This window comes from Peromyscus californicus, unplaced genomic scaffold, assembly GCF_007827085.1.
Source record: "Peromyscus californicus insignis strain IS unplaced genomic scaffold, ASM782708v3 Scaffold_15__1_contigs__length_86483966, whole genome shotgun sequence".
In the NCBI taxonomy this organism is placed as follows: domain Eukaryota; kingdom Metazoa; phylum Chordata; class Mammalia; order Rodentia; family Cricetidae; genus Peromyscus; species Peromyscus californicus.
The window spans coordinates 51,745,153-51,773,036 of NW_026294447.1; the positions used below are offsets into that span (position 1 = coordinate 51,745,153).

At 43.6% G+C, this 27,884-nt stretch overlaps 2 protein-coding genes across 2 annotated transcripts; one reads left to right on the forward strand and one right to left on the reverse strand.

Moving 5' to 3' along the window:
• Positions 1-698: 698 nt before the first annotated feature.
• On the reverse strand, positions 699-6,488 carry Gon7 (GON7 subunit of KEOPS complex). The gene is made up of 2 exons (XM_052738836.1): positions 6,269-6,488; positions 699-1,168 (listed from the first exon to the last, which is right to left on the reverse strand). The coding sequence occupies exons 1-2, from the start codon at positions 6,471-6,473 to the stop codon at positions 1,074-1,076; spliced, it is 300 nt and encodes a 99-aa protein (XP_052594796.1). The 5' UTR covers positions 6,474-6,488; the 3' UTR covers positions 699-1,073.
• A 237-nt stretch (positions 6,489-6,725) lies between these two features.
• Positions 6,726-27,612, forward strand: Ubr7 (ubiquitin protein ligase E3 component n-recognin 7). Its single transcript, XM_052738831.1, has 11 exons — positions 6,726-6,882; positions 9,496-9,629; positions 10,045-10,105; positions 11,629-11,724; positions 14,604-14,657; positions 15,103-15,208; positions 17,652-17,860; positions 18,804-18,953; positions 19,640-19,802; positions 21,226-21,287; positions 25,562-27,612. Exons 1-11 carry the CDS (start codon positions 6,733-6,735, stop codon positions 25,652-25,654), a joined length of 1,278 nt encoding a protein of 425 aa, XP_052594791.1. The 5' UTR covers positions 6,726-6,732; the 3' UTR covers positions 25,655-27,612.
• Positions 27,613-27,884: the final 272 nt, after the last annotated feature.

Consider the following 27,884-nt stretch of genomic DNA (forward strand, 5'->3'; position numbering starts at 1 on the left):
GTAGCCCAGGCTGGCCTCAAACTCACAGAGATCTGCCTCGCTCTGCCTCCTGAGTGCTGGGATTAAAGGCATGCGCCACCACTGCCCAGCAACAAGCAGTTTTTATAAAAGCTAAAAGATGTAGACACACACCATTTGATTTAATAATTTTGTTTTTCAAAACAGGGTTTTCTCTGCATAGCCCTGGCTGTACTTGAACTTTAAGATCCTGCCTGCTTCTGTCTCTGGAGTGCTGGGATTAAAGGCATGCCCACCACCACCCAGGGATTCAATGGTCATTTTATTTTTTAATCTTATCTTTTTTGGTTTTTCAAGACAGGGTTTCTCTGTGTAGCTCTGGCTGTCTTGGAATTCACTCTGTAGACCAGTCTGGCCTCGAACTCAGAGATTCTCAGAAAACTCAGAGGAAGCAGCCTGCTTCTGCCTTCTGAGTGAGTGCTGGGATTAAAGGCATGTGCCACCAACCACCCAGCCTCAATGGTCATTTTAAAAGAGAAAAAAAAAGGGCTGGAGAAATGGCTTAGAGGTTAAGAGCACTGACTGCTCTTCCAGAGGTCCTGAGTTCAATTCCCAGCAACCACATGATGGCTCACAACCATCTGTAATAAGGTCTGGTGCTCTCTTCTGGTCATACATGCTGTATACATAATAAATAAATCTTTAAAAAAAAAAAAAAAGAGAAAAACAAACATAAAAACTCGTTTGTCAATTTAGATTTTATCCATTATGAATGGTTCCATTGTATTTTGGAATGAGAAAACAAGACTTCATTCCCAAACATTTTCTTTGTTAGAAACAGGAAGTTTTCTATGTAACAAACTTGTTCCAATGCCAGAAAATAAATGAGTTCCCCAACTAGAGCACAGGTCTTCTGCAAGTCCTAGCATGTGATGGTCAGGAAACAGTAGTGCTCCGATGTCTTCATCTTTTATTTGATAGCAAGGTCTTGACATGTAGTACAATCAAGGCTCCAACTTTCAATCCTCCTGCCCCCAGCCTCTGAAGTATTGGGATTACAAGTATACAACATCTCATTCAACTTAGTAGCAGTCTTAATTTCATAAAAACTATTGCTAAGATGTTGGTTTTGGTCGTTTTGCAGATGGTCCATCTGAGTTAGTTCTGTTACCAATGTTATTTTCATCTTCTGCATCATCTTCATCATCACCTTTTAAAATAAATGTTTGTTGTATGACACTATGTTTAGTGGTTGCAAAAAATACAGATAGGTAAAGTGATTGATATGAGACCATTTCCTTTTGGAGACTAAAAAAACCATGCCTAACTTACGTTTTATAAACTTCAGGAGCCAGTAGGATGGCTTAGTGGGTAAAAGTGAACGCAGTGCAAGTTTGGTGACTTGAGTTCAATTAGAGGAACACACGTAAGGTGGAGGAGAGAGAACCAGCTCTATCCATGCAGCATGCCACTCAACACACACACACACTAAATGAATTTTTTAAAACTTCAGAAATTTGTTGAGTGTGATGGCCTTTAATGTCAGCAATCATGAGGCAGAGACACGCAAATCACTGTAAATTCAAGGTCAGCCTGATCTACATAGTTAAAATTCCAGGCCAGCCAGGGCCACATAGTGAGACCCTGTCTCAAAAGCAAAATAATGTACACCTTTCATAATAGCACTTGAAGTGGCAGTTGGATCTCTATGAGTTCAAGGCCATCCTGTCTACAATAGTGAGTTCCAGGACAGCCAGGGCTGTATACAGAGACCTTGTCTTAAAAACAACAATTAACAGTGGTGGTGGCGCACACCTTCAATCCCAGCACTCGGGAGACAGAGCAAGGCGGACCTCTGTGAGTTCAAGGCCAGCCTGGTCTACAGAGCAAGATCCAGGACAGGCACCAAAACACAGAGAAACCCTGTCTTGACAAAAACAAACAAACAAACAACCCCCCCCAAAAAAAACCCAAGAAACAAAATGAAACAATTAACCCCCCCTGCCGCCCCCCCCATCCAAAAAACAAAGATTTAACTCATTCTCCATAAAATTCACTTCTGTACAGAGACATCTCACTTGGTAGTTTTTAGAATATTCACTTGTGCCAGGCGGTGGTGATTCGAGCATTTAATCGAGGCAGGCAGATCTCTGTGAGTTCAAGGCCAGCCAAGTCTACAGAGTGAGTGAGTTCCAGGACAGTCAGGACTGTTATATAGAGAAACCTTGTGTTGGAAACTGCCCCCCAAAAAAGAATATTCACTTGTTCGTCTAATCATTACCACTAATTCTGAAATATGTTAATTACTACCAAAAAAAAACTCCATATCCACAAACAGCCACTCTCTGTTTATCTCATTCCTTTTTTTTTTAAAGATTTATTTATTTATTATAAATAGTGTTCTGTCTGCATGTGTCCTTGCAGGCCAGAAGAGGGCACCAGATCTCATTACAGGTGGTTGTGAGCCACCACTGGTTGCTGGGAATTGAACTCAGGACCTCTGGAAGAGCAGTCAGTGCTCTTAACCACTGAGCCATCTCTCCAGCCCCTGTTTATCTCATTCTTTTTTTTTTTTTTTTGGTTTTTCGAGACAGGGTTTCTCTGTGTAGCTTTGTGCCTTTCCTGGAACTCACTCTGTAGCCCAGGCTGGCCTCGAACTCACAGAGATCCCCCTGGCTCTGCCTCCCGAGTGCTGGGATCAAAGGCGTGCACCACCACCGCCTGGCCTGTTTATCTCATTCTTACAACTACTAATTTACTTTCTACCTCTATGGATTTACCTATTTTAGACATCTCATATAAATGGAAACATACAGTGTATAGCCATTTGTGCCTGACTTACTGTTTTAGAATACATTACTGTTGTAGCATGTATCCACACGTCACTCCTTTGTGTGTATGTGTGATGTATACGTACAAACCATAGCGCACACAGAGGTCACAAACTCAGTATCGGTCTTTACCTTCCACTTTAGAAAAGGTCTTTGGGGTCTGGAGAGATGGCTCAGGGGTTAAAAGCACTGGCTGCTCTTCCAGAGGTCCTGAGTTCAATTCCCAGCAACCACATGGTGGCTCACAACCATTCATAATGAGGTCTGGTGACCTCTTCTAGTGTGCAGACAGAACACTGTATACATAATAAATCTTTTTTTTTTTTTTTTTAAAAAAGAGAGTCTCTCAGCTGCCTGGTGACAGCGCATGCCTTTAGTTCCAGTACTTGGAGGGCAGAGGCAGGTATGAGTTCAAGGCCAGCCTGATCTACAGAGTGAGTTCCAGGATAGTCAAGGCTACTTAGAGAAACCCTGTCTTGAAAAAAACAAAACAAAACAAACAAACAAAGGGGGAGGAGGTGTCTCTGCATATGTCAAGCTTCCTGGCTCTCTCCCCCAACTTGGTGCAGGGACACTAGGGTTACAGGCACACTGGGTTACATGGGGTTTGGGAGTCAAACTCAAGTCCTCAGGCTTGTGTAGCTAGTGCTTTACCCACTCAACAACCTCCCCAGCCAAATACTTCATTCTACACAATGGATATTATCAATAACTAAAAGAATGTTTATCAAAATGTGCTTATGTTTTACTATGTTGATGGGCATTTGCATTATTTCCACTTTATGAACAGTGCTGCTACCTTCAGTGTATTGAGTTTTGGTATAAACATATTTCCAGTTAACTTTGGAGAGCTAGTGGTGTAACTGTGGGGTAGTATGGCTAAGTTTTTGAGGAACTCTAAATTGGACACACTGTTTGGGTAGGAGCTCCACCTCAACCTCTGGCACCCTGGCATCCCTATACTCAAAGAGTGTGGAATGTCTGGAAGGAGTCTGGTGGAAGATCTACCTCAACTCCCCTCCACTACCTCTTTCCCTAAACCCGCCCCTTCAAAGCCGGCCAGACACAGCTCCTCCCCCAGAGAGGCTCAAGACCACTCCCACAGGATATATAAGCTGCATCCCAGAAAAAAAAAAATGGCACTTCTAGTCCCCATCTGGTGGGGTGGGATATCGCCTGGGAACGCTTTACCCATTAAACCTGGGCTTTCCAATTCGGTCTGATTCGGTTTGCGGAGTCTGCGGAGAGGCCTTCCTGAGGCCTAAAACTTATAACACACCATTTTACACTTCCACCAACAATGGCCTCAGATTTCTTCGTATCTTAGTGTGGTGGCTAATCTTGGTTGTCAACTTGACTACATCTGGTATTAACTGAGACCCAAACAGCTTGGCCCATCTGAGAAATTTTTCTTGGATTATTTGAGGTGAGAGACTCACCCTAAATCTGGGCTACACCTTCTTGTGGGAACCCCCGTGAAAGGATATGGAAGAGAAAGCTTTTGTTTTTTTGCCTGCTTGCCTTCATTCTGACTAGCAAGTTCGTCTATCCTGTTCCTGAGATACCCCTTTGCTGGTGTTAGAACTTACCTACTTCTTCGAGACTCCAACAGAGACTGAACACTAGCAGTCTCTAGGACTTCCCTGGAACTCCAGCACCAGATTAGGACTACGAGACATCTAGTCTCATGGACTGAACAATTGCTGGGTCCTTGGCCTTTCTGTCAGAGATAGCCATTGTTGGACTACTCAGACCACAGGCTGCAAAGGCACTCTAATAAATATCTATATGTATTCTCTATCAGTTTTGCTCCTTTAGAGAACCCTAATACATCGAGCTAATACTTTCTATTTTTTTTACTTTTTTGGAGACAGGGTTTCTGTGCAAACTAGGCTGGCCTTGAACTCACAGAGATCCACCTGCCTCTGCCTCCTGATTACTGGAACTAAAGGTGTGCTGCACCACCACTGCCGCCGCCGCCGGGCTTTTATTGTTCTTTTTAATGATAGCCAATATTCATATTATAAATAATAGGAAAGTACAGTTTAACTTCCTCTGTAGAAGAATTGACTCCTTAGCTCAGGATAATAAAATATCTATTTTGGTGTTCAAGATTAAAAATAAATTTAAGAAGGTCAGTTGTGGTGGCACATTTCTTTCATCCCAGCATTGCTGAGGCAGAGGCAGGCAGATCTCTGAATTCAAAGCCAGCCTGGTCTAATAGTCCCAAGGCCAACCAAGGGTACATAGTGACATTGTCTACAAAATAATTTTTTTCCCCTATTAACAGAGTTGGAGAGATCAGAGGTTAAGACCACTGCATGCTGGGGATCTGATGCCTTCTTCTGGCCTCAGAAAACACTGTATAGAAGTGGTGTACAGACATACATACATGGCAGGCAAAAACAGCCATCTTAAAAAAAAAAACAGAACAAACAAACAAACAAACAAAAAACTGAACGAACAGTAATTTCTACAACAGTAGAGGGGGTGGATGGAAGTAGGAGCCGGAGGGTGGGAAGGGCTGCGGTGAAACGTTCTTTTGGACATGGCATGGCCCGCACACAAGGGCAGCGGCTGTGGTCACCGGCACAAGATGGCAACCTCAACATTCGATCCCCGAAGGGAGAGCGGCTCATGAGGGCCCACCACTCCCAGAGGAGGTTTTGGCAGTTAATGGTTGCTTCGAGGAGGAGTCGACGCTTTCTTCAGTGGTGTGGTCACCGCTGAGCTCCCCATGCTCCAGGAGATAACCACCCACCCACCCACCCATTCTCATACAGTCTTAACTAACTCAGTGAGTGGCAACAAAGGCAGGAAAGAGAGGAGAGGGGGCCCTGTTGGGAAGGGGTTCAAGCAGGGGATGAAAGAATGCCGTGGAAGGAAAAAACGACCACGATGCTTTGCATGTATGTATGAAACTATCAATTAATTTTAAAAATACCCAAAAGCAAAACCCCAAACACCCTTCTACTTTCAAAACAGACACGAGAAAGGGTCCTCTGAGGGTGAAGACTGCCTAACAACAAAGTCGGTCTCGACCATCTGAGGCTGTTCCCATTCTGTCAAGCATGTTTCTAATTTCACACCCGATAAAACTCCCTTTCGCCTTTTCACACCCAGCGCCAACGTCCCGCCCGGAAGGTCTTCCGGAAGCTAGCAACGGTTACAGACCGCCGCACGTCCCCTCCTCCACGAGCAGGGCTGTCTATCTCCATCCTTTGCGCTCTCCCAGGGCAGCGGCATGGAGCTGACTCAGGTCGTTGTCTAGTCTCTAGCCCAGTGCTCGCCACGCTTTTTTGGTGAGATAAGTGAAAAGTCGGGAAGACGAGGGGCAGAAAGATCAGACAAAGAGGGCAGCGAGGGCTAACGATTTTTAGATGCGATCCCTCCTCTCCCCAAAGGCTCGCCTTCTCAAGGCTGCCCTCCACACAGCCTGCCCACGCCAGAGACGCCCGGCGCCCCGCCCCCGCGCTCACCATCCGTAGCGTCGTCCGGATCTGCTGTCACGCCCTGCGCGTCCCGCTCCACGAGGGGTCCGAAGAACTCGGCGACCAGCTCCTTCATTCTGGCCACACCCGCCGACAGGCTCTGGAGAGGGTTCGCGTCGCCCGACGCCTCACAGGACACTTGCAGCCGCCGGGTCTCCCCATCACACCCGACGTACTCGCCCGTAAGCTCCATGACGACCACTTAGCTTCAACAGCGCGCCACAGAGAATTGCCACCCGGAAGCGGAAGCCACCCCGCGGCCGGGGCGGGCGAGAGAGGCGGGTAAAAGGAATGACTTCCGATTCCCGGGAATCGCCCCGCCCATTTTCCTTCTGTCTCCTTCTTTGGGATTGGCTGCCTGGCGCTCAGGCCCCGCCTTCTCACGACGCCCCTGGCGGTCACTTTTCCCGCCTCCGCCTGGGCCGCGCAGCCGAGCTCTGTGACAGTTGAGGATGGCCGGAGCCGAGAGCCCCGCCGGCGGCCAGGCGGAGCTGGAGCCCGTGGTGTCGCTGGTGGACGTGCTCGAGGAGGACGAGGAGCTGGAGAATGAGGCGTGCGCTGTCCTGGGCGGCAGCGACTCGGAGAAGTGCTCCTACTCGCAGGTGCGCGCGGCCCGGCTGCTCCCGCCGCTCTGCCTGCTTCCCGCCGGCCGCGGCCGGGCGGGCTCCGGGGCGGTCCTCCACCCTGGGCTTCCACAGCCCCAGCCCTGCTGCCCTTTCATCATCCTCAGCTTGTCGCCAACAGGGCTCTCCCTCCGCCCTGCCGGAGGTACTCTGCAGGCTCCGGTCCTGGAGCAGCAGCTCTGTCCTCGTTGTCGGCCTGCCTTCCACGAGCTAGCTCATCCTCGTGACCTCTCAAACCCAGAGTCTTCGCCCCACTTCTCCCACCCCTAAAGAATGTTAATTAGGCACCAGATGGGGAATAGTAGAGTTAAAGGAAAGTGGGCTGGATTTGAAAGTCTGCCCGTGAGGGTAGGCTTTTCGACACTCCTGCTAGCCAGTGCTTTTTTCGGTTAAGTTCCGTGTGTATGTGCGGTGTGACACCCCCACTCCCTCCGGAGTAGATCGGAACCAAAACATCATGTGACCCTGGAAAGCCAAGGGAGGAGAAAAGGATCTGTTTGGCGTTTGTGCGACCTTGTGAACAAGAATTTGAGGGCCTGTGATGTAGTGTTTCGTGACGCATCTCGTACATCTAAGTACAAAAGTGGAGAAGGGTGGGTAGGAAGGAACTAACAGGATGAGAATTGGTGGAAGGAAACAGGCTAATAACCATGCCCGTGGGTGGAGTGGAAGACTGGGGAAGAAGAGAAGGGACTTGGGAGTTATTGTGTGATGTGGACTGAAGTCACAATATTGTCTTTGTTAACCAACTTGGGTTTGCACTGCAAAATTGTTGGATTGTTGAATAAATCTTGTATCCCAGAAATAGGCACAGATGGTCAGTGGCAGATGGTGTTCAAAGGATCACCACTAAAACACTCCCCACTTCCTTGGAAGAAGGAAAGGAAGGTCCTAAGTCTGTGTGTGAGCTGTTTATTAATACCATTATCTTTATAAAATGTATTAACTAAAAATTTTTGTTGTTGGAGATAGGGTCTTATGTAGGACCAGACTTGCCCTGAATTCCTGGTTCTCTTGCCTTCACTTTGCAAGTACTGCTGGGATTACAAGTGTGCATCATCATGCCTGGCTTAACGTTTTTTGTTTGTTTTCTTGTTTTGTTTTTGAGACAGAATTGCAATGTGTTCTGAAGCTCACTATGTAGGCCAGGCTGGCCTTGAACTCACAGAGATCCACCTTCCTCCCAAGTGCTAGGGTTAAAAGCCTGGTCTTAAGTTTGTTCTTGTTTTTAACAGTCATATCTCTAGAAGTATAGACAGGTTTTTTTTAAGATTTTTTTTTTTTTTTTTTTTTTTTGGTTTTTGGTTTTTCGAGACAGGGTTTCTCTGTGTAGCTTTGCGCCTTTCCTGGGACTCACTTGGTAGCCCAGGCTGGCCTCGAACTCACAGAGATCCACCTGGCTCTGCCTCCCGAGTGCTGGGATTAAAGGCGTGCGCCACCACCGCCCGGCCTTAAGATTTATTTTTTAATTATTTGTGTGGGTATATGTATGAGTGTAGGTGCCCTTGAGGCCAGAGGAATCTGATCCCCCTGGAGCTGGAGTTACAGGGGGTTGTGAGCTGCTCAACATGGATACTGGGAACTCAGAGCTAGTTCTCTGCAAGAGCAGTATGTGCTCTTAATCTCTGAGCCATCTCTCTAACCTCAAGTTGATTCAGTAATTAAAAGAAATATATACTGGTGTGTGTGTGTGTGTGTGTGTGTGTGTGTGTGTGTGTGTGTGTGTGTACCATAGAACATGTGCAGACATCTGAGAACAACTTTGTGGAATCAGTTGTCTACTCCACCTTTGTGTGGGTTCTAGAGATGGAATGCAGGTTTCTAGGCTTACACAGCCAGTGCTTTTACCCACAGAGCTACCTCACCGGCCCTACAGTTTTTGTGTTGAAGTGAAATAGACATTTGTATAGTTGGGCTGGCAAGAGGGCTCAGCAAAGTGCTTTCTGCACAAGCGTGAGGACTGTGCACCATCCACACAAACCACAGGAAGCCAGTCATGCTGATGTGGACTTGTAATCCCCTCTCTGGAGAGCCACGTGCCCCCTTACCAACATTTCTAAGTTTTGGCTGTTTTTTCTTCAACTTTTAATTTTTAAATACTTTAAATTTACAGATAACTTGAAAGAATAGTATTATGAGTATCTGTATACCTTGTATATCTATTGCTTTTAAACACTTCTCTCTATTGAATACACTTTCCCTTTTTTAGTCTTCATTACTTGACAGTAAGTAGTGGGCATCATTATACTACTCTCCTAAATGTTTTCCCATTTATCTCCCTCCAGATTAAAATGATTATTTTTATGTATTGATTTTTCCTCTTTGGTGGAATTATAAGCATTTTCTAAAATTAAAAATATGGTATTATTCTCTTAAACCTATGTAAAGTCACCTTTATTTTCATGTGTTAAATGATTAAAAATATCATTTTATTCACAGATTTAAACTTCCTATTGCTGTAAGAAAAAATTACATAAAAACAGGCATCAATATAGATCTGAAATTTGTAATAGTGTTTGTTCGTTTGTTGCATAACTACATTTTCTTTTTCTCTTTTACCTCTTTTTTTGGGGGATGGGGCTGATCATTCAGGGCTCAGTGAAGAGACAAGCACTGTATGCCTGTAGTACATGCACACCAGAGGGAGAAGAACCAGCAGGAATTTGTCTAGCTTGCAGTTATGAATGCCATGGAAGTCATAAACTATTTGAATTATACACAAAAAGGTAAGGCAGTTTTTGCCAGATATCTAAGTGTTTAGATTCTTTTGCAACCACAATGCCTACTTAATTTTGCTTTTCATTCAGAGTAGTTGTGTGTTGGTGAAATTTAATATGGGAGGGAATGGTTTTTCCATAGGCCTTTCAAAATTTAATTATGGTTACTAGCTCACACTACTCATCTTTTCCTTTTGTTATTTCATTTGTTTGTGTGTGTGAGAGTGATAAAGATTTTTTTTTATTTGTAGTGATGTCCAGAATTGTAGTCTTTTGTTGGAAAACTTCAAATAAGATACACAAACATCAAAAAGGCCATTTAGATTCTAGAAAGGAATCAGAAATGAAAACTGTGATTGGTATTATAAGAGTAGTTAATTTTAAAAGAAAACTTAAATATATGTTCTTCCTCTTTTCTTAATAGAAATTTTCGTTGTGATTGTGGAAACAGCAAGTTTAAGAATTTGGAATGCAAATTATTTCCTGTAAGTAAGCGCTGTGATTAACGGTACTTGAGCAGGGGCTGGAGAGATGGTTCAACAGCTGAGAGCATGTGCCGCTCTCTCCAGGACCCAGCTCAGTTTTCAGCATCTACAGCTACCTGTAACTCCACCTCCAAGGGAGCCAACTCTTCTGGATTCTGTAGACGCCTGAATACACACATATGCATGCACACATAAATAAAAATAAGTCTTTGTAAAAAATGCACTTAAAAGAGCTAAGATTGGTATTTACCAAAGTGTAAAAAAGCAAAATATTTAGTCTTGAGTATTTCACTTTTATTTGGTTGGAAAAACTAGATAGCCAGTTGAGAGTCTACAATTTATAGTGCAGTTAATGTTAAAGGTCTGGGAAATGTTCTTTAAGCTGGTTGAGTTTTATTTATTGTGATCATCCATGCATGCTGAGACTTTTAGAGCAAAGCATGTGACTGGTAAGAATCTGCAAAACAAAACTATGCTTTCAGAAAAGTTGTAGGAAAATTTCTGATGAACGAGAAAGGAAGGAAAATGCCACATTGTTCATTAATAATTGCTAAAACCTCCATCTTTTCTCTTTATGATTAATTTTTGACAGTTTTCCTCCTTTTTGCCCTCAATAACCTGAAGGTCTTATCTTTCATACTTGCATTTAAAGAAATGTCTTGAGGGTTGGAGAGGTGGCTCAGCAGTTGAGAGCATGTACTGCTCTTCCAAAGGACCTGAATTCAATTCCCAGCACCCATCTCTGATGGCTTAAAACTACCTAGCTACAGGCACCTGCGCTCATGTATGTGCATGTACCTGCATGCATGTGCACACACACACACACACACACACACACACACACACACACTTAAAAATAATAAGTAATCTCTAAAAAAAAAAAAAAAAAAGCTGGGTGGTGGTGGCCCACACCTTTGATCCCATCACTCAGGAGGCACAACCAGGTGGATCTCTGAGTTTGAGGCTAGCCTGGTCTACAGAGTGAGTTCCAGAACAGCCAATGCTACACAGAGAAACCCTGTCTTGAAACTTTCCCTAACCCCCCTCCCGCCCCCCCAAAAAGGTGAAGACAAACATAGTGGTACTTAGCTGTAATTTCAGCATTAGGGAGGCAGAGGCAGGACAATCTCTGTGAATTCTTTGTGAGTTTGAGGCCAGCCCGGTCTACACAGTGAGTTCCAGGATAGAGAAACCTTGTCTCAAAACACAATTAAAAAAAAAGTCTGGAAGTCCCAGGCCAGTGTCATGATTAATTTTGATCTCTGTTTTGTTGTATGAGTATATTAAATAAATTTCCCCCAATTGCTGCAAAGAAGATAGAGAAAACAAGGTGTTTTCTGTCTCTGCAACTTGAAAAAAATATTTCTAGAATAATTAATTTTTTCCTTCTGACTTGAAAGTTTATGACTAGCTTGTAGGAAGATATTTAATTTAGAAATTTCTTAAATGTATAAATTTTATGATGTATGAGATTGTACCTAATATTAGACATATAATATGTACTGAAATGTATTCTCTTTCAGGACAAATCAAAGGTAAATTCTTGCAATAAGTACAATGACAACTTTTTTGGATTATACTGCATTTGTAAGAGACCTTACCCTGATCCTGAAGATGAGGTAAGAGAATCAGAAGTTTAAAATATAGCTCTCAAACTTCTATAGAACTGAACTGGGGTTTTGTTGCTGCTGTTTATTTTGGATTTTTTCCCCTCATTTGAATATCATAGAAATAAAATATTGGAGAGGACTTTCTTGAGGCAAAAATTCCTTTCTCACTTGCCTATTCCATCCTCAGATATTTTCTAAGAAATAACAGTTTCTTTCCTCTATGGAAAAAATTAAATATGCAAATAGGCTTCTTTTTAAATTTAAATGACAGTGTAAGCAAAATCCCAGAATTATTTTGTGCATTCACTTTTGCAACTAGCTTTTTTCACCAGTGTGTCATAGATCAGCTTCCACAGTGAACAGTATACAAATCCAGCTGGGTGTGGTAACTGGTACCTTTAGTTTTAGGAAATAGAGGCTCGAATACAGTCTCAAGTTCAAGGTCAGCCTGACCCACATAATGAGTTCCAGGCCAGCTAGGGATGCATAGGGAGGTGCTGTCTCCAAAACAAAAGAGGAGAAAACAAATGCAAGTCAACCTTGTAGCTGCTGGAGTCAGTTAGCCTAATGCCTGTAGCAGAGTGGCACTGTCCAGACTCATATAAAGCCTTCAGTGAACATCCATAGGTGCACACTTCTATAGCACTCTAGGTGTTATAGAAAAACGTAGCATTGGTGGGTCCAAGGGCATTTGTATTTACATTGTGATCATGTCTACTAAAAGCATTCAGCTGATGATAATATTTTTATAGTATTTTTCTTTTTCTTTCTCTGTGTTTTGTTTTCTTGAGACAGGGCCTTTTTTTTTTTTTTTTTTTTTTTAATGGTGGAAAAAAAATTTGTGTATTTAGAATTAGCCAGCTGGACTTAGCTTAGATGATCCCAATTTTGTTGGCTGCATCCAGAGCATCATAATCAAGAGCCAACTAAACATGCCTTCTCTCAGTCAGGCCTTATCTGGGTATTGACTTTGGCCACATTAATGTAGAGTTTCTTTACAGCCTGTTTGATTTGGTGCTTGTTGGACTTGGCATCCACAGTGAACCCAAGTGTGTTGTCTCCTGTCTTCATGGCTGATTCAGTGGTCAGGAGGAATTTGATGATGGCATAATGGTCAAGCTTATTTCTCCTGTCTTTTGAGTGTATTTAGGTTGTGTTAGGAGTCATGGGGTCTTAGGCCACCGGAATGTGGGTGACATGTTGATCTTTTTGTGGCACTGGACGCCTTTTAGCACTGCTTCCTTGGCTTTCAAGGCCTTTGCTTTTAGTGCCATCTTGGTGAAAAAGTGAATCTGGGTCTTATTATGTCGCCCTGTCTGGCCTCAAATTTGACTGCAAGTGGTAGGATATCCTGGCAATTTTTCTTAAGTCTCATCAACCCTATATATTATTAATCCTTTAAAATCTTGCCATGTTTGCTCAGTGGTGGTGGTACATGCCTTTGATCCCAGCACTCAGGTGGCAGAGGTAGGTGGATCTTTGTGAGTTAGAGATCCCAGCACTCTAAAGAGAGTGAGTTCCAGGACAGCCAGGTCTATGTAAGAGAGACCGTGTCTCAAAAGATTAAAAAAAAACAAAAAAAACTTGTTATGTTATATGGCAATGTTTTATAATTATTGTATGAGTGTTTTGCCTGTGTATGTGTATGTGTACCAAGTGGGTATCTGGTGCACGTGGAGAGTCAACAGGGCCTCAGATCCCCTGGAACTGAAGTTGTCAGCCACTATGTGGGTGCTGGGAACTAACCCAAATTCTCTGCTAGAGTAGCAAGTACTCTTAACCATTGAGTCATCTTCCCAGCCCTAAAATTGGGTCTTTTAAGAGTTTTCTTTAGCTAAGTGGTGGTGGTGCACACCTTTAATCCCAGCACTTGGGAGGCAGAGATAGGTGGATCTCTGTGAGTTTGAGGCCAGCCTGGTCTACAGTGAGTTCTAGGACAGCCAAGGCTACACAGAGAGACCTTGTCTTGGGGGGGAAAAAGAATTTTCTTTTTCCTGCTTCTGAATGAAATTATTCAGCTTCCTATGAGTTACAGGCATATCTGTAATGATCTCTGCACTGGCTTTCCATCTCCTTAATGTTTTGTTTGTGTATTTACAGATCTGCAAGGGTACTTTGTGTTGTAGAGGAATTAACTTCCATCTTTCTGGCTTTTTAATCATCTGGGACCATAATTATTGAACCAAATTATATACAAGGGGAAATTAAAAGTATCTTTTAATAAATATCTCTTAAAACTGGATAATTTTAAGAATGGAATAAAATATTCCTTATGGCACTTTTGAAACAAAAGACTCCCTCTCCCCTAAAAAAGAAATAAATTGAGAGACAGAAAGAAGAAAACAAACAAAAGTGCTCTGTCTATTGAGTGTCCTATTTATTTATTTCTTATTTTTGCCTATTAAGAAACTACCGCGCCGGGTGGTGGTGGCGCACGCCTTTAATCCCAGCACTCGGGAGGCAGAGGCAGGCAGATCTCTGTGAGTTCGAGGCCAGCCTGGGCTACCAAGTGAGTTCCAGGAAAGGCGCAAAGCTACACAGAGAAACCCTGTCTCGAAAAACCAAAAAAAAAAAAAAAAAAAAAAAGAAACTACCATAGTAAAGGGACAGAAAACATTAGAATGTTATCTAGTTGGTATGAAAGCCTAAGATAAAGGAAAATTATCCTCTACATAGTCCGTGTGTGTGACTTTTCTAGTGTTGGCTAGGAAGGAACTTTGATAACTGCAAATTACTTGATGGAGAATGGATTTGTCCTCTTGACTGCTCTCACATGGATGGATTTCTCAGTTACTAGAGAATAGCTTAATGTCTAGTTCTACTGTGGGTCAGATTTACTTCCATGCCCTAGAATTCAAAACAATCATTACAAAATGTTCTTTTGCTAGGTTCCAGATGAGATGATTCAGTGTGTGGTCTGTGAAGACTGGTTCCATGGCAGGGTAAGGAAAACTTTGACCTTTTAAGATGTGTCCCATGAGGCATGATGGTACATGCCTATCATTCTAGCACTTGGTGGGTGGAGGGAGAAAGATCAGGAGTTCAAGGCCACCCTCAGCTACTTGAGACTGTGTCTCAAAAATAAATAAATGGGGCTGGGAAATGGTTCATTGGGTCAAAGAGCGCATCTTTAATCTTAGTGCTTGGAGGCAGAGACTGGCAGATTTGATGTGAGTTCAAGGCCAGTTCTGGTTTATGTAATAATTTACAAGTCCGCCAGGACTACAACAGTGAGACCCTGTCTCAAAAAAATATTCTTCTGTTTTATTTTACATTTCCTTTGATAAAAACATGATCAGTGTACTTTTACAGTATCTGTTTATAAAACAACAGGCATTCTAGAGAACTTGGAGATAACAGGAAACATCTGGTTTTCTATATCCACAGCATCTTGGTGCCATTCCCCCTGAGAGTGGCGATTTCCAAGAGATGGTGTGCCAGGCTTGTATGAAACGCTGTTCTTTCTTGTGGGCTTATGCTGCGCAGTTGGCAGGTAAGTGTTTCTGTGAGGTTGATGTGACACAAATTTGTGCTTGTGAAATGTGTGTCTTCAATCCAGAATTTTTAGCAGTTATTTTTTTTAAAGATTTATTTATTATATATACAGTGTTCTGTCAGCATGTATGCCTGCAGGCCAGAAGAGGGCACCATATCTCATTATGGATGGTTGTGATCCACCATGCGGTTGCTGGGAATTGAACTCAGGACTCTGGAAGAACAGCTAGTTTTAGCAGTTATTTTTAACTGGACTTGAGGGAGATCTAGAAAACATCCAGCTATGTCCCTTCTCCACACAGTGCTTTTAGACTGGGTGAGAGCCTACCAAGAACAAATGTGAACTTGAATGCTGTGATGCAGAGTATTGATACAACCAGAGGTAGAGAAAGTATTTGCATGGGGCTTTGAAGGATAAATAGAACTAAAGTAAGTAGCTAAATGTAAGATATGTTTTGAAGGGGGTGGTATCATAATTCTTGGGTTGTAACATGCCTTAGACTTATCAATAATAGATAAATATTACTCACAGTAAAGGTCAAGGTGCCAGATATGAAGGCCATTGTTCATACACGAGCTTCCTGTGTGTCCTCACATCATGGAGAGAGCATACAGGCTCTCTAGTATTCTCTAAGAATACTAATTGCAGTTATGAGGAAAGACCCTACTTATAGTTACCTTTTGGGGTGGGGATGGGGCGTATTTTCGAGACAGGGTTTCTCTCTGTAGCTCTGGCTGTCCTGGAACTCACTCTGTAGACCAGCTAGACTGGCCTCGAACTCAGAGATCGGTCTGCCTCTGCCTCTGGAGTGCTGGGATTAAAGGCCTATGTCGCCACCTCCTGGCCCTAATCACCTTGTAAAGGCCCTACCTTTTAATACTACTGCACTGGAGTGTAGCCAGATGTTTCTCTGGTCCTGCTTTGCCCAGCAGTACGGACGAATCTCTCCCACCCATAGTCCTGTAGCCGCTTATAAAATAATCACACGGAGGCTTATATTAATTACAAACTGTATGGCCTATGGCTTCAGCTTCTTGCTAGCTAGCTCTTTCATCTTAAATTAACCCATTCCTATTAATCTGTATGTTGCCACATGGCCATGGCATTACCGGTCTGCTGGCATCTTGTTGCTCCTTCAGCGACGGGCTGGTGTCTCTCCTGACTCTGCCCTTCGCTCTCTATCTCTGCTTGAATTTCCCACCTGGCTGTAAGCTTTCTTGCCATAGGCCAAAACAGCTTTATTTATTATCCAGTAGGAGCCACACATATTCACAGCATACAGAAAGACATCCCACAGCACTGAAGGTTGACTTTTAGCATAAGTATTTTGCAAAGTGTATGTATCCCACCTGTAGCAGATGGGGAAACAGCATGCTATGTGGGTTACACACCAGGAAATGGAATAAAAACACAAGCTATAAAAACAAAACAAAAAACCCACAAGCTATCATGCTGAGGGGTCATCAAGTGTGCTACTTACACCGGACATGTTTTCTGCTGTGCCATCTAAATTTCTTGTCCTCATTTTTACGGACTTTGACCATAGAAGCTACAAGCAGCATAGCTATGCCTAAGATCTCTTCCTACTGGTTTCACAGTCACGGTTCTTTCTGTTCATTCTTCTTCCGAATACAGCTCAGTTTCCTGCAGACACTTGAGCTATATGTATTTCCCACTGGGCTTTCCTTTTTGCTTTTGGCGGGTTAGTTGTTTTGTTTTGCTTGTATGGATCAAACCCAGACCCTCACACATACTAGGCAAGAGCTGTCTTCTGAGCCACCCCCAGTCCTGTCTGGTTGTTTTTTGAGGTAGAGTGTCTCTGTCACCCAGGCTGACCTCATGCTTTCTCAGTCTTCCTATTGGGTGCTTTACCCTGGACTGCAAGCCCATTACCCACCGGTAGCTCCTTTACTGTCTGTCTCTAGACCCATCCTTTCTGACTCCCTCCTCCCAACCAAACACTTGTGTTTTCCAGAACTGTCTTTTTCCTTTTTTTGGTAAATCCCTTCCTACTGCCTTGTTTCTTTAGTTAGCCCTTCTTTTAACAACTATAGTGTATTCTTTATAAGTGCTTATGTAGTGACTAATATTTTTTTTTTTTTAAAGATTTATTTATTATGTATACAGAAGAGGGTGCCAGATCTCATTACAGATGGTTGTGAGCCACCATGTGGATGCTGGGAATTGAACTCAGGACCTCTGGAAGAGCAGTTGGTGCTCTTAGCCTCTGAGCCATCTCTCCAGCCCGTGACTAATATTTTTAATGAGCCATTTATTTGGGTTAGGCAGGCATAATGTTAAAAAGTAATGCTAATTCCTTTCTTGTTATTACAGAGACTCAGGCTGCCTTTTTTCCTAGTCCAAGATACTTTAGCAGAATGTGATTTCTTGATCTGAGAGGCCAATACACCTGTGTGTGTTTGTTTTGTTGAACCCACAGTCACCAGAGTATGTGCTGAAGATGATGGGCTACTGCTGAATGTTGATGGCGTGGGTGATCAAGAGGTTATCAAGCCTGAAAATGGAGGTCACCAAGATAACACCCAAAAAGAGGATGTTCCAGAACATGGAAAGAATGCTGGCAAGGAAGTTAAAGCTGAGCAGAATAATGAGCCATGTACCAGCTCCAGTTCTGAGTCTGTCGGCCAGGTAGTGTGTGAAACTAAGGCTAGGGTGAATTGCTTGTGATACAATTGTGAGGACTTTAGGTCTCCAGTACCCACGTAAAGTAAAATGGCCATGCTGGGCATGATAGACACATCTTTGATCCTAGCACTTAAGAGGCAGATGCAGGAAGATCTCTGTGAATTTGAAGCTGCCCTAGTCTACATAGCAAGTTCCAGGTTAACCCAAGGTGCATAGTGATACCCTGTCAAATGGCAACAAAGTCTGGTACAGTGTGCACCTGTATCTCAGTGCTGGGAAGCTGGAGATGAGAGGATCCCTGGAGTTGGCTAACAGACATTCTAGCCAATTAATGAGGTTCAGTGAGAGACCCTGTTTCAGAACTAAAATAGAGAAGTTGATTGAGGAAGACACTTGAATGTTAATGGCCTTCCTTAAACACACACACACACACACACACACACACACACACACACACACACACAAACAAAGCTGGTTAAAAGCAATGGCTGCTAGATATAAAGCAAAGAACAATCAGACTGCAACCCACAGAACCGGAGAGGCTATAAAGCAGGGGGACCCTAGGATGACTGTGGCTTTACTCAATTACTGGGCAAGCCTCAATCAAACATTTCACTATTAGGATAAGAATTTATACTGTATCAAGCTGATAATAGAAAAATAAATAAATAAATAAATAAAAATGAAAAAAGAGGGAAAAAAAAAAGCAATGGCTGCTGTTCCAGAAGACCTGGGGTTCAACTTCCAGAACTCACATGGTAGCTTACAACTATCTGTAACTCCAGTCCCAGGAATCAGATGTCCTCTTTTAGCCACCCAGGTACCAGGCATGCACATGGTACACAGACATACATGCAGGCAAAACACCCATACACATAAGAATAAAATATGGTTTTTCAAACTTAAAAATACAGAACTCAAACTTCAAAACTTCATTTTATTTCAGATAGTGTTTACGAAGGAAAACACCAAAACTGAGGTGCAGGCTGGCTGCAGACTTCAGGAGCTCCAGGCTAAGCAGTTTGTAAAGACAGATGCTGCCACCTATTGGCCCCTGAACTGGCGCAGCAGGCTGTGCACCTGCCAAGACTGTATGGTGAGTTCACAGAGTATGCACTGCACAGTTTATTCATGGATTTATAGAGGAATTCAGGGGACACTGGATTTCCTGTGGGCCAAATATATAAAGCCACACTTGTAGACTGAGTTCTCGTAGAGGAAAATCAGAATTATGTGATACTTTCTACCAAGTTTCAGTAGAAAACACCAATCCTGTGACTGGAGAGAGGGTTCAGTGGGTAAGAACTGCATCCTGCTCTTACAGAGGACCCAGGTTCAGTTTCCAGCACCCTCTGGTGGCTCACAGAGTCTGTACTCCAGTTCCAGGAGATCTGATAGCTTCTTTTGGCCTTTGTGGGCGCTGCCTGCATGTAGTGACTGACATATGTGCAGGGGGATACCCATGCACATAAAATAAATAAAAGAAAACCCACAAGTTCCTTTCTTTGTGCTATAGAATGGCTCAGAAAACTAAGAGCTTAAAAACTGGTCAACTAGTAGATTTGAAATTCAGACTGCATAGACCAAATGTCCTGTGGAAGTCCGAAGATTTCTGAAAAAGATCTGGGCCAAAGTATAAATTCACCAGACAGTTTCGAAACTCAGTTTTCTAGGTGTCAATTTAAAGATGAATAAAGTTGTTATTCTCCTGAATTTGACTTTCTGAAAGTGACATCCTAAGGGGGAGATTGATTTTTGTTTGTTTGTTTGTTTGTTTTAAAGAAAATGTATAGAGAACTAGATGTCCTGTTCCTGACAGATGAATATGATACAGTTTTGGCTTATGAGAACAAAGGCAAGAGTGAGCAGGCAACTGATAGAAGAGACCCTTTAATGGACACTCTGAGCAGCATGAACAGGGTCCAGCAAGTGGAGCTCATTTGTGGTAAATACTGCTCATAAGGTTTCCTTCTCTATTCAGGAAAATGTATAAAGATAATCAACATGTTTCCATCTTTATGCAATGAAAATTAAAATTAGAGTTGTGGAGTAGACCTTTAGCTAGTTTGATTTTTAATATGCTGAATAGTTAGTTAGTTGCTATTACCAACAGCTCACTTGCATTTCATGCTAGAATAATGTTTAAGACCACAGTGTTGCCAGGTGTGGTGGTGGACCTTTAATCCTAGCACTTGGGGAGTAGAGCCAGGAGGGGCTCTGTGAGTTTGAGGCCAGCCTGGTCTACATAGTGAGATCCAGGACAGCCAGGGCTATGTAGAGAGACTGTCTCAAAAGAGAGAAAGAAACAAACTAGAGCATGTACTATTTTAATTAAGGGTAGATACCTGAACACAGAATAATAGAAAAATGTTTCGTCCTTTTAAAGTAATTTTCACTGAGCATTATATCTTACCTTGGGAAGTATTGACAGCTTTTTGAGATGTCTCTCAGGGTTGCTTGAGTGGTTCATAGGAAACTGTTAGAAGGGGAAATGTCCCTAAGCCCCAGCATGCTCTGGTGAGATCAGTGTCTCAGTCTTGGTCATTTTACACTTGGAGTCCATGACCTTGTGTCCCTTTTATAACATTGGCTTTATAAATTTCTCTTTTATTTGTAACCAATTAATTTTTTTGCCTTTACTAGACTAAAAAGTTTCAAGTTTTTTCTTAGTTGGTATATAAGCAATAGGCTTCATTATGATGTTTTCATGTGCATATAACACTGTTCCTTCACACACACACACACACACACACACACACACACACACACACACACACACCCCAGAGAGAGACAGACAGAGACAAACAGAGACAGACAGAGACTCTGAGATCCTTTCTAAAAGTTTTTCAGTGATAGGGGCTATGTTTAAGAGATTCTCAGCTGTGCTAGTATGTGTGAATTTGAGCCCATGGTTTAAAGCTGTCTGACCTGTCCAGGGTTACTCGGGGGGCTTGATTGCTGAGAAATAGGAAGCTCTTTACAGAAGTCTTAGCTAGTTTTTATGGAGTGAGGATATTTCTGGGTTGTGTTTGTTGTTTTTTGTTGTTTTTTTTAGTTTTTTCGAAATAGAGTTTTTTTTTTTTTTGTGGCCCTGGTTGTCCTGGCACTCACTCTGTAGACCAGGCTGGCTTCAAACTCACAGAGATCCTCCTGCTTCTGCCTCCCAAGTGCTGGAATTAAAGGCGTGCGCCACCATCGCACAGATACCAAAATGAAAGAAGCCCAGAGTTGAGATCAATGGGGAACATGTTTCTCTGGGTTTTAACTAAGACAACATTGCTGTAAACTTAACAGATTTGCCTATCAATAGCAAATGTTTTGTTTTTAAAGTGTAAGGCCTGTCTGAACTTTTTGTTGTTTTGATTTAGAATACAATGATTTGAAAACGGAACTTAAAGACTATCTGAAGAGATTTGCTGATGAAGGCACGGTATGTTGAGTTGAAGAATCTTAATCATAGCTTTGTTAGCTTTGAATAAACTGTTTGTTTTCTCTAATGTTAAAAAATTTAGCCGGGCGGGGGTGGCGCACGCCTTTAATCCCAGCACTTGGGAGGCAGAGCCAGGCGGATCTCTGTGAGTTCGAGGCCAGCCTGGGCTACCAAGTGAGTTCCAGGAGAGGCGCAAAGCTACACAGAGAAACCCTGTCTCGAAAAACCAAAAAAAAAAAAAAAAAAATTTAAAGGAGACAGACCAAGTGTCCCACAGACTGGACCCGTCACTCCACCCGACTCAAAGGACTCAAGTCCTGAAAGCTCGGACTGAGGGGTCTTCCCCGCTTACTCCATCTATCTGTCCCCGGGACAGAGTCAGCCCACGGGTGCCGGGGAAAAGGGTGTTTCTTGCACTCCCTCCTTTCCCATCCTAGACTGTCCCTGGGCCAGGGTCTATAAACCTGACACTTTACATGTGTTCCCACACATAAATACACACCCATATGCGCCTGCACACGCTTCTTTCTCCTCCCCGCTCCCACTCCTTAGCTGCTGTGGCCTCCCTTCTCAGGCTGGTGCTGGATCTTCCTAGGGGTGGGGGGAAGCCCTGGCTGCAGGCAGCCTTCCAGGCAATACAGAGATAGGAAGCCCCAGAGGGGGCTTGGCGGTGAAAGGCAGGCCCACTCTGATTTATGATATTAAAATCTCTGCCCCCCCCCCCAAAAAAATTGTGCAACCTAAATTGAATACTGGGATTTTTTTTTAAGTTTTTGTTTGTTTGTATTTTGAAACAGGGTTTTTCAGTGTAGCCTTGTCTGGCTTCAAATTCTCCAGCTGTCTGTCTCAGTCACCCAAATGCTGGAATCACAAGGGTATACCCCCATGCCTGGCAGAGGAGCTGAATGTCTAAGGCAGAACCTACTTACAGGGGTATTGGCAGGCCAGTGAAACATCAGGAGTCCTTACCACCCTGAATGCGGGCAGGACAGTCAAACAGGGTCTGGCAAGTGACTGCAGTGGAGGAGTATTGGAAGGAATCTGCTGATTCAGATCCTTGGGTGGGGGATGGGAAGATGACTGGGCAGATGACAGTTAAAACAGGATTCTGAGAGGCCCAGAGTTAGAAGGACTCTCCTGTCAGGCTGAATGAAGCATTATCTTGCTTAGTAAGTCTGTATTTGTTGTTTTTTAAAGATTTTATTTTAATTTTATGTGTATGAATGTTTGCCTCTAGTATGAATGTGTACCCCAAGGGAGGCCAGGTGAGGGAGTTGGATGTCCTGGAACTGGAATTATAGGCAGTTGTGAACCACCCTGTGGTTGCTGGAAACCAAGCCCAGGCCTCTGCAAGAGCCGCCAGTGCTCTTAGCCACTGAGCCATGTCTTCAGTTCACCAATAGTCTGTGCCTGTAAGCATGACTGTAAGATGGATAACGCTTTAAAAACAGAGCTCTGAATAAATTTATGGGCACTTCTAGCCTTCACTGTTCGAGTGTGTGACAGCTTGAGGCTATCTTTATCAGTGGTTAGGGTTTTGCTTTGGATCAAAGCAGCTGGGTGAAGCCCTTGGGACGCGCTCCTGCTGCCCACTTGGAATCAGTCCTGGGCCTGCTGGATGAGAGAGGTCATACTATGGATTTCTAGACAGGCTGTGATGCTGCTTCTGTAAAATGAGTCTTGCCCCAAATGGTTCAGGTTTGTTGAGGTAGTCTCACTCTGTAGTCGTGGCTAGCATGGAACTCTCTTGGTAGGTCAGGCTAGCGTGGAACTCACAGAGATCCACTTGTTGTGGCCTCAGTGCTCAGCTGCGTTTTCTTGGTTTTTAGAGCTAGCCCTACTTGCTCACATCCCAAGGGTTACAGCTGTGTTTTCTTTCTTTGCTGCAGAGTCTCTACTTGAGCTTCATCCAGCTTTGGCCTCCTTTGTAACCTCAGCATTCTCCAGACTCTCAGAGTGTTTTAGAGAGCCAAGCTCACAGTCTGACTCTCGTGTAGTTTGTGGTCATCGTGCTGCTCCATTAATTTTATCATGCCATCTTAAAATCATATTAGAGGGGCTGTGGAGATGGCTTAGCAGGTGAGAGCTTGTGCTATGCAACTCTCATGACCTGAGCTTAAGTCCCCAAACTTATGTAAAAGGTTGTACCTGATTGCACACACCTGCAACCCCAGTGCAGTGGCTGGCAGAGACAAGAAGGATTGCTGGGGCTTCCTGGCTGCTGGCTAGTTCTAGCTTCAGTGAGAGATCTTGCCTCAAGGGAATACAGGCAGAGTGGTATAGCAGGACACCTACATCCTCCTGGGGCTATGTGTGTACACACAGGCACACATACCTGAGAATACACCCCCACTTTCTCAAATCACATTAAAAAAAAAGAGGTAACATCTTTTTCAGTTTACAATTTGAAACTTTTATACAGAGAAAATTTTGTATCTGATGTGATGATTTAAAAGAACAGAAAAATGTAATTTTAAAAATTATTTGGAGCAGGTCAGGTGTGGTGGTGGTGCATGTCTTTAATTCCAGCACTTGGGAGGTAGAGGCAGGTGGATCTCTGTTAGTGGATTCCAGAACAGCCAGGGCTACATAATGAGACCCTCTCTCTAAAGTAGGGAAAATTATTTGGGGAGCTGGAAAGATGGTTCAGCAATTAGGAAGGCTGCCCTTCCAGTGGACCTGGGTTTGATTCTTAGCATCCACATGGCATCTCATAACTGTCTGTAACTCCAGTTCCAGGAGATCCAACACCTTCTGGCTTCTGTGGGCATTGAACACACATGATACACAGACATATATATAGGAAAAACACTCATACACACAAAATAATAATTATTTTCTTTTTTAATTATTTGGGTAGCTAGTGAGATGGCTCAGTGGGTAAGGGCACCTGCCTATCATGTTTGACAACCTGGATTTGTTCCTTAGGACTCACTGACTTGAAAGTTGTCCTGTGACCTCTGTACACATGCTTCCCCCCTAGTAAATAGATAAGCATGAGTGAAGGCATCTAGAATTCAGAATTTGACTCTGATGTGTGTGGACTTAGGTCTCCTACCACAGTACCAGGGGATAGATAGTATTTTCTTTCTTTCTTTTTTTTCCTCTTCTTTTTTTTTTTTTGTTTTTGTTTTTTGAGACAGGGTTTCTCTGTGTAGCTTTGGCGCCTTTCCTGGATCTCGCTCTGTAGACCAGGCTGGCCTTGAACTCACAAAGATCCACCTGCCTCTGCCTCCTGAGTGCTGGAATTAAAGGTGTGAGCTGTGGTGATACATTGTGTACCCTAATAAACTTGCCTGAGGATCAGAGGACAGAGCCAGACACTAGATTAGACATAGAGGTCAGGCAGTGGTGGCACATACCTTTAATCTTATCACTTGGGAGGCAGAGATCGTCTGGATCTCTGTGAGTTCAAGGCCACACTGGAAACAGCCAGGCAGTGGTGGCACACACTTTTAATCCCAGGAAGTGTTGTCTGGGCAGAGAAAGGTATATAAGGTGTAAGGAAACAGGAACTCACTCTCTTTAGGCTGAGGATTTCGTAGAGGTAAGAACTAGTGGCTGGCTGCTCTGTTTCTCTGATTGTCAGGCAGTTTATTAGGGTACACACTATATCACCACAGTAGCTCAGCTAATCTTCAAGTTGCCCTGTTAAATGTGTGCCACTTTTATTATTTTCCATGTGGAACTGAGGTAGGTAGTGCAAGCTGAGTTTGAGTCATTCTGTTCTGCTGCCTGAATGTGTAACAATACCTCTGTGGCCTCAGTGAGCATGTCTGTGAAAAGATGCTATTAACTACACACTAAGATGTAGAGGCCTCTGTCAAATGTGGTTTGGCTTGGGATTTGTCTCACTTCTGTGAAAGGAAAGCAGTGGTCACTTAGTAAAGACTACCCCGAGTTACAAATCTGTCACTTTTGTCAGTGACAGCTTGTGATCACTGCATAGTGTACTGTGTTCTCCGCTCTGGTGCTGGCTCGCTTAGGTGTGTACAACATGGTTTCAGATGGCAGTGAGCTTGTCCACATGTAATCCTGTGGTGAGTGGAGGGGGCGCCTGCAATTCTCTTTTGTTTTGTTTTTGTGGTTTTTGAAACTGGGTTTCATTATGTATGCTGGCCTTGAACTTGTGGCTGTCTTCCTACACTAGAATTACAGGCTACAACCAGGCCAGCTTTTCTGGCTCTGGTATTAACCAGTGGAGTTATTTTGCTTGCCTGTGAGCGCTCTGACTTTTTGTTGCTATTGTTCAAACCTTCACTTTTCATCAACAGGTTGTTAAGAGAGAGGACATTCAGCAGTTCTTTGAAGAATTTCAATCAAAAAAGAGAAGGAGAGTGGATGGGCTGCAGTATTACTGCAGCTAGAGCGGAGTGCCATGCTCCTCATTCAGGTCCATGAAAATGCCACTGTTCCAGAATAAAGAGACCTGTGTCACACTTGGTCCCCTTTCCATCCTCCTGTGGCCTCAAGCTCCCTTCTCCTTAACAGCAGCCACAGTGTTTATGCTGGTGTCTCAACAAGCATCCTCAATGACTCAGCCAGATGCTCCTCATTCCACAGACTTCAGCTTTCCTGTCCAGGATACCTAGGGTTTTGCTTATGTTTTAAGAAGTTTGATCTGATCTTGAGAAAGCAAATTGATTTCTTTTTTAGCAGTTTGTTCCATGACTCCCAAATGTGTGTCCACAGAGCTGTTGCCTTCTGGGTGCTCTCTGTCTTGCAGGTTTTCTTCCTGTCAGCCCGAACCTCCGTGGGGGACCATCCCCTCTGCCCTCATGATCACGGTGCCTTGGGTCATGGCTTCCTCAAGCCTGTTCTTCGAGTCCTCACTGCTTTCTGAGGTTTGGTCATGACTTGAAGGGATTTGGGAACTTTCTCTGGACCAGCCTTCAGAGCACCAGGACTGGTGTTCTGGTGTTGATATCTATTGTAAGCAGGGAGGCTGACTCATGGCAGGATTGAGGAAGTAAGCCTTTGTTGTGAATTTCACCACCGTTCTTTGGGCACTCAGACATCAGCGTTAGTACTGTAATGCTCCCAGAGCTTCCAGGGAATCCACCCGTATCTGAATCCCTTTGCTGCTGCCTAAAATGACCAGATCCCACCTGTGACATGTGGGTGCTTTACAGAGTCCTTTGGTTTCTTACAATATCAGGGATATGCATAAGCATATATTAAAAATGGACCTATTTTGATACTGTTCTGTTAGGAAATTGTTATTGGAACCCCAATAAGTTATTTTTTCCCCTTGAATATGCTGAAGGCAAAGATACTGACTGACCTTGGTGGTGAGTGGGGCAGTGACACTGCCCTGGAAGAGGGACCGAAGATTCCAGACAAAGCCCTCAGCTGCACGCATGGTGAGTTTTTGTATGGACACTGTGCACAGCTACTCTCCTCCTGAATGAAGTCTGAAGATCCTCATGGATTGCTCTCTAAAACTTGGTGTTTGAGGGAAGCCTTTTAAAAGTTCCCTCAGTCTATGTGGAAAACATCTTTTGATCTACAAAGCCCTAAGTTGCCCTTTTGAGAGGAACAGGGTCTTCCCTAGCACACTGTGAGGTACATTAAAGGCATTTTAGGCCACATGTTGGTGTGGATATTTTTGCGTGTGTGCAGCAATTATTTGCATGAATGCTTGCCAATTCCTGGGCAAGATGAAAGAGCCTACAAATAAGGCCTCAGGAAATGGCATGGCTCCTGTGCTGTAGCCTGCAGCCTCCTAATGACAGGGCCTGTGAAGACCGATGTTCGGAGCTGGAAGGTTCCAGGCTGCGGGCAATGCCTGTAATGCACTGAGCTAACCTCCTGGAGAGGGCTCAGTTAAAAACCTCAGGTGCCTACAACCTGGGGATCTTCCAAATCTGAGGATATTTTGAACTTGAGAGTTGCACTTCCATGTTCCATCATGTCCTCAAAGTTTGTATCTTCCCAGATGTCTGACTTACTACCAAAAAGTTCCTGTCTGCCTGGGGGCAGGTCCGAGCCAAGGCTTGGCATAGTGTTAGTGAGCAGCAGCAGTACAGACGCCCAGTGCTGAAGGGCTTGTCTAAGAAAGGCTCTCCACTTCACCAGACAACCTCTTTTTGTACCTGTTCACAACTAGTTTTCTTACTGACTTGGGCTATCTCTTCTTGTAGAAGTGGTTTGGGCCAACATGTCACAGTTGATATTAATGCATGTTTTATGCAAAACAAAAATGTGATACTAGTTACTTTTAAGGAATTCTGGCATTGTATGTACATTTTTGTAGAAATTACTACTGGACTTAACATATTTCAATCAGGTTTCTGTAAAATCCAAATTAAACCAATTTAAAATAGTTGATTTTCTGATTATTCTTGGTCCTGGTTTTTGTTGTTGTTTGTTTTTGACTGTCTTTCTGGTCCTGTTTAAATCTACCCGGCTTCCATCGCTGGTGGTAAGAAACTGAGCCTGAGTGTCTACCCCCAGCTTTCCTATCCTGGGCCCTGGTTCAAAACTGGAGGGCAGTTCAATCTGTGTTTGCTAGTCTATAAAATGGGTCCTGGGTCTGGGGGAACTGCTCAACAGGGTTAAGAGTTTGCTGCCTGAGTTCAAATCCCAAACTTCTAA

What these genes read in the sequence shown, in the direction of transcription:
- Gon7 (XM_052738836.1), bottom strand. Translation starts at nt 6,473, where the DNA reads ATGGAGCTTACGGGCGAGTACGTCGGGTGTGATGGGGAGACCCGGCGG. An exon ending in TCCGGACGACGCTACGGATG is followed by an intron (nt 1,169 to 6,268) that starts GTGAGCGCGGGG and finishes TTATTTTAAAAG; the next exon opens with GTGATGATGAAGATGATGCA.
- Ubr7 (XM_052738831.1), top strand. Translation starts at nt 6,733, where the DNA reads ATGGCCGGAGCCGAGAGCCCCGCCGGCGGCCAGGCGGAGCTGGAGCCC. An exon ending in TTATGCTGCGCAGTTGGCAG is followed by an intron (nt 15,209 to 17,651) that starts GTAAGTGTTTCT and finishes TTGAACCCACAG; the next exon opens with TCACCAGAGTATGTGCTGAA. An exon ending in GCACCTGCCAAGACTGTATG is followed by an intron (nt 18,954 to 19,639) that starts GTGAGTTCACAG and finishes TTTGTTTTAAAG; the next exon opens with AAAATGTATAGAGAACTAGA.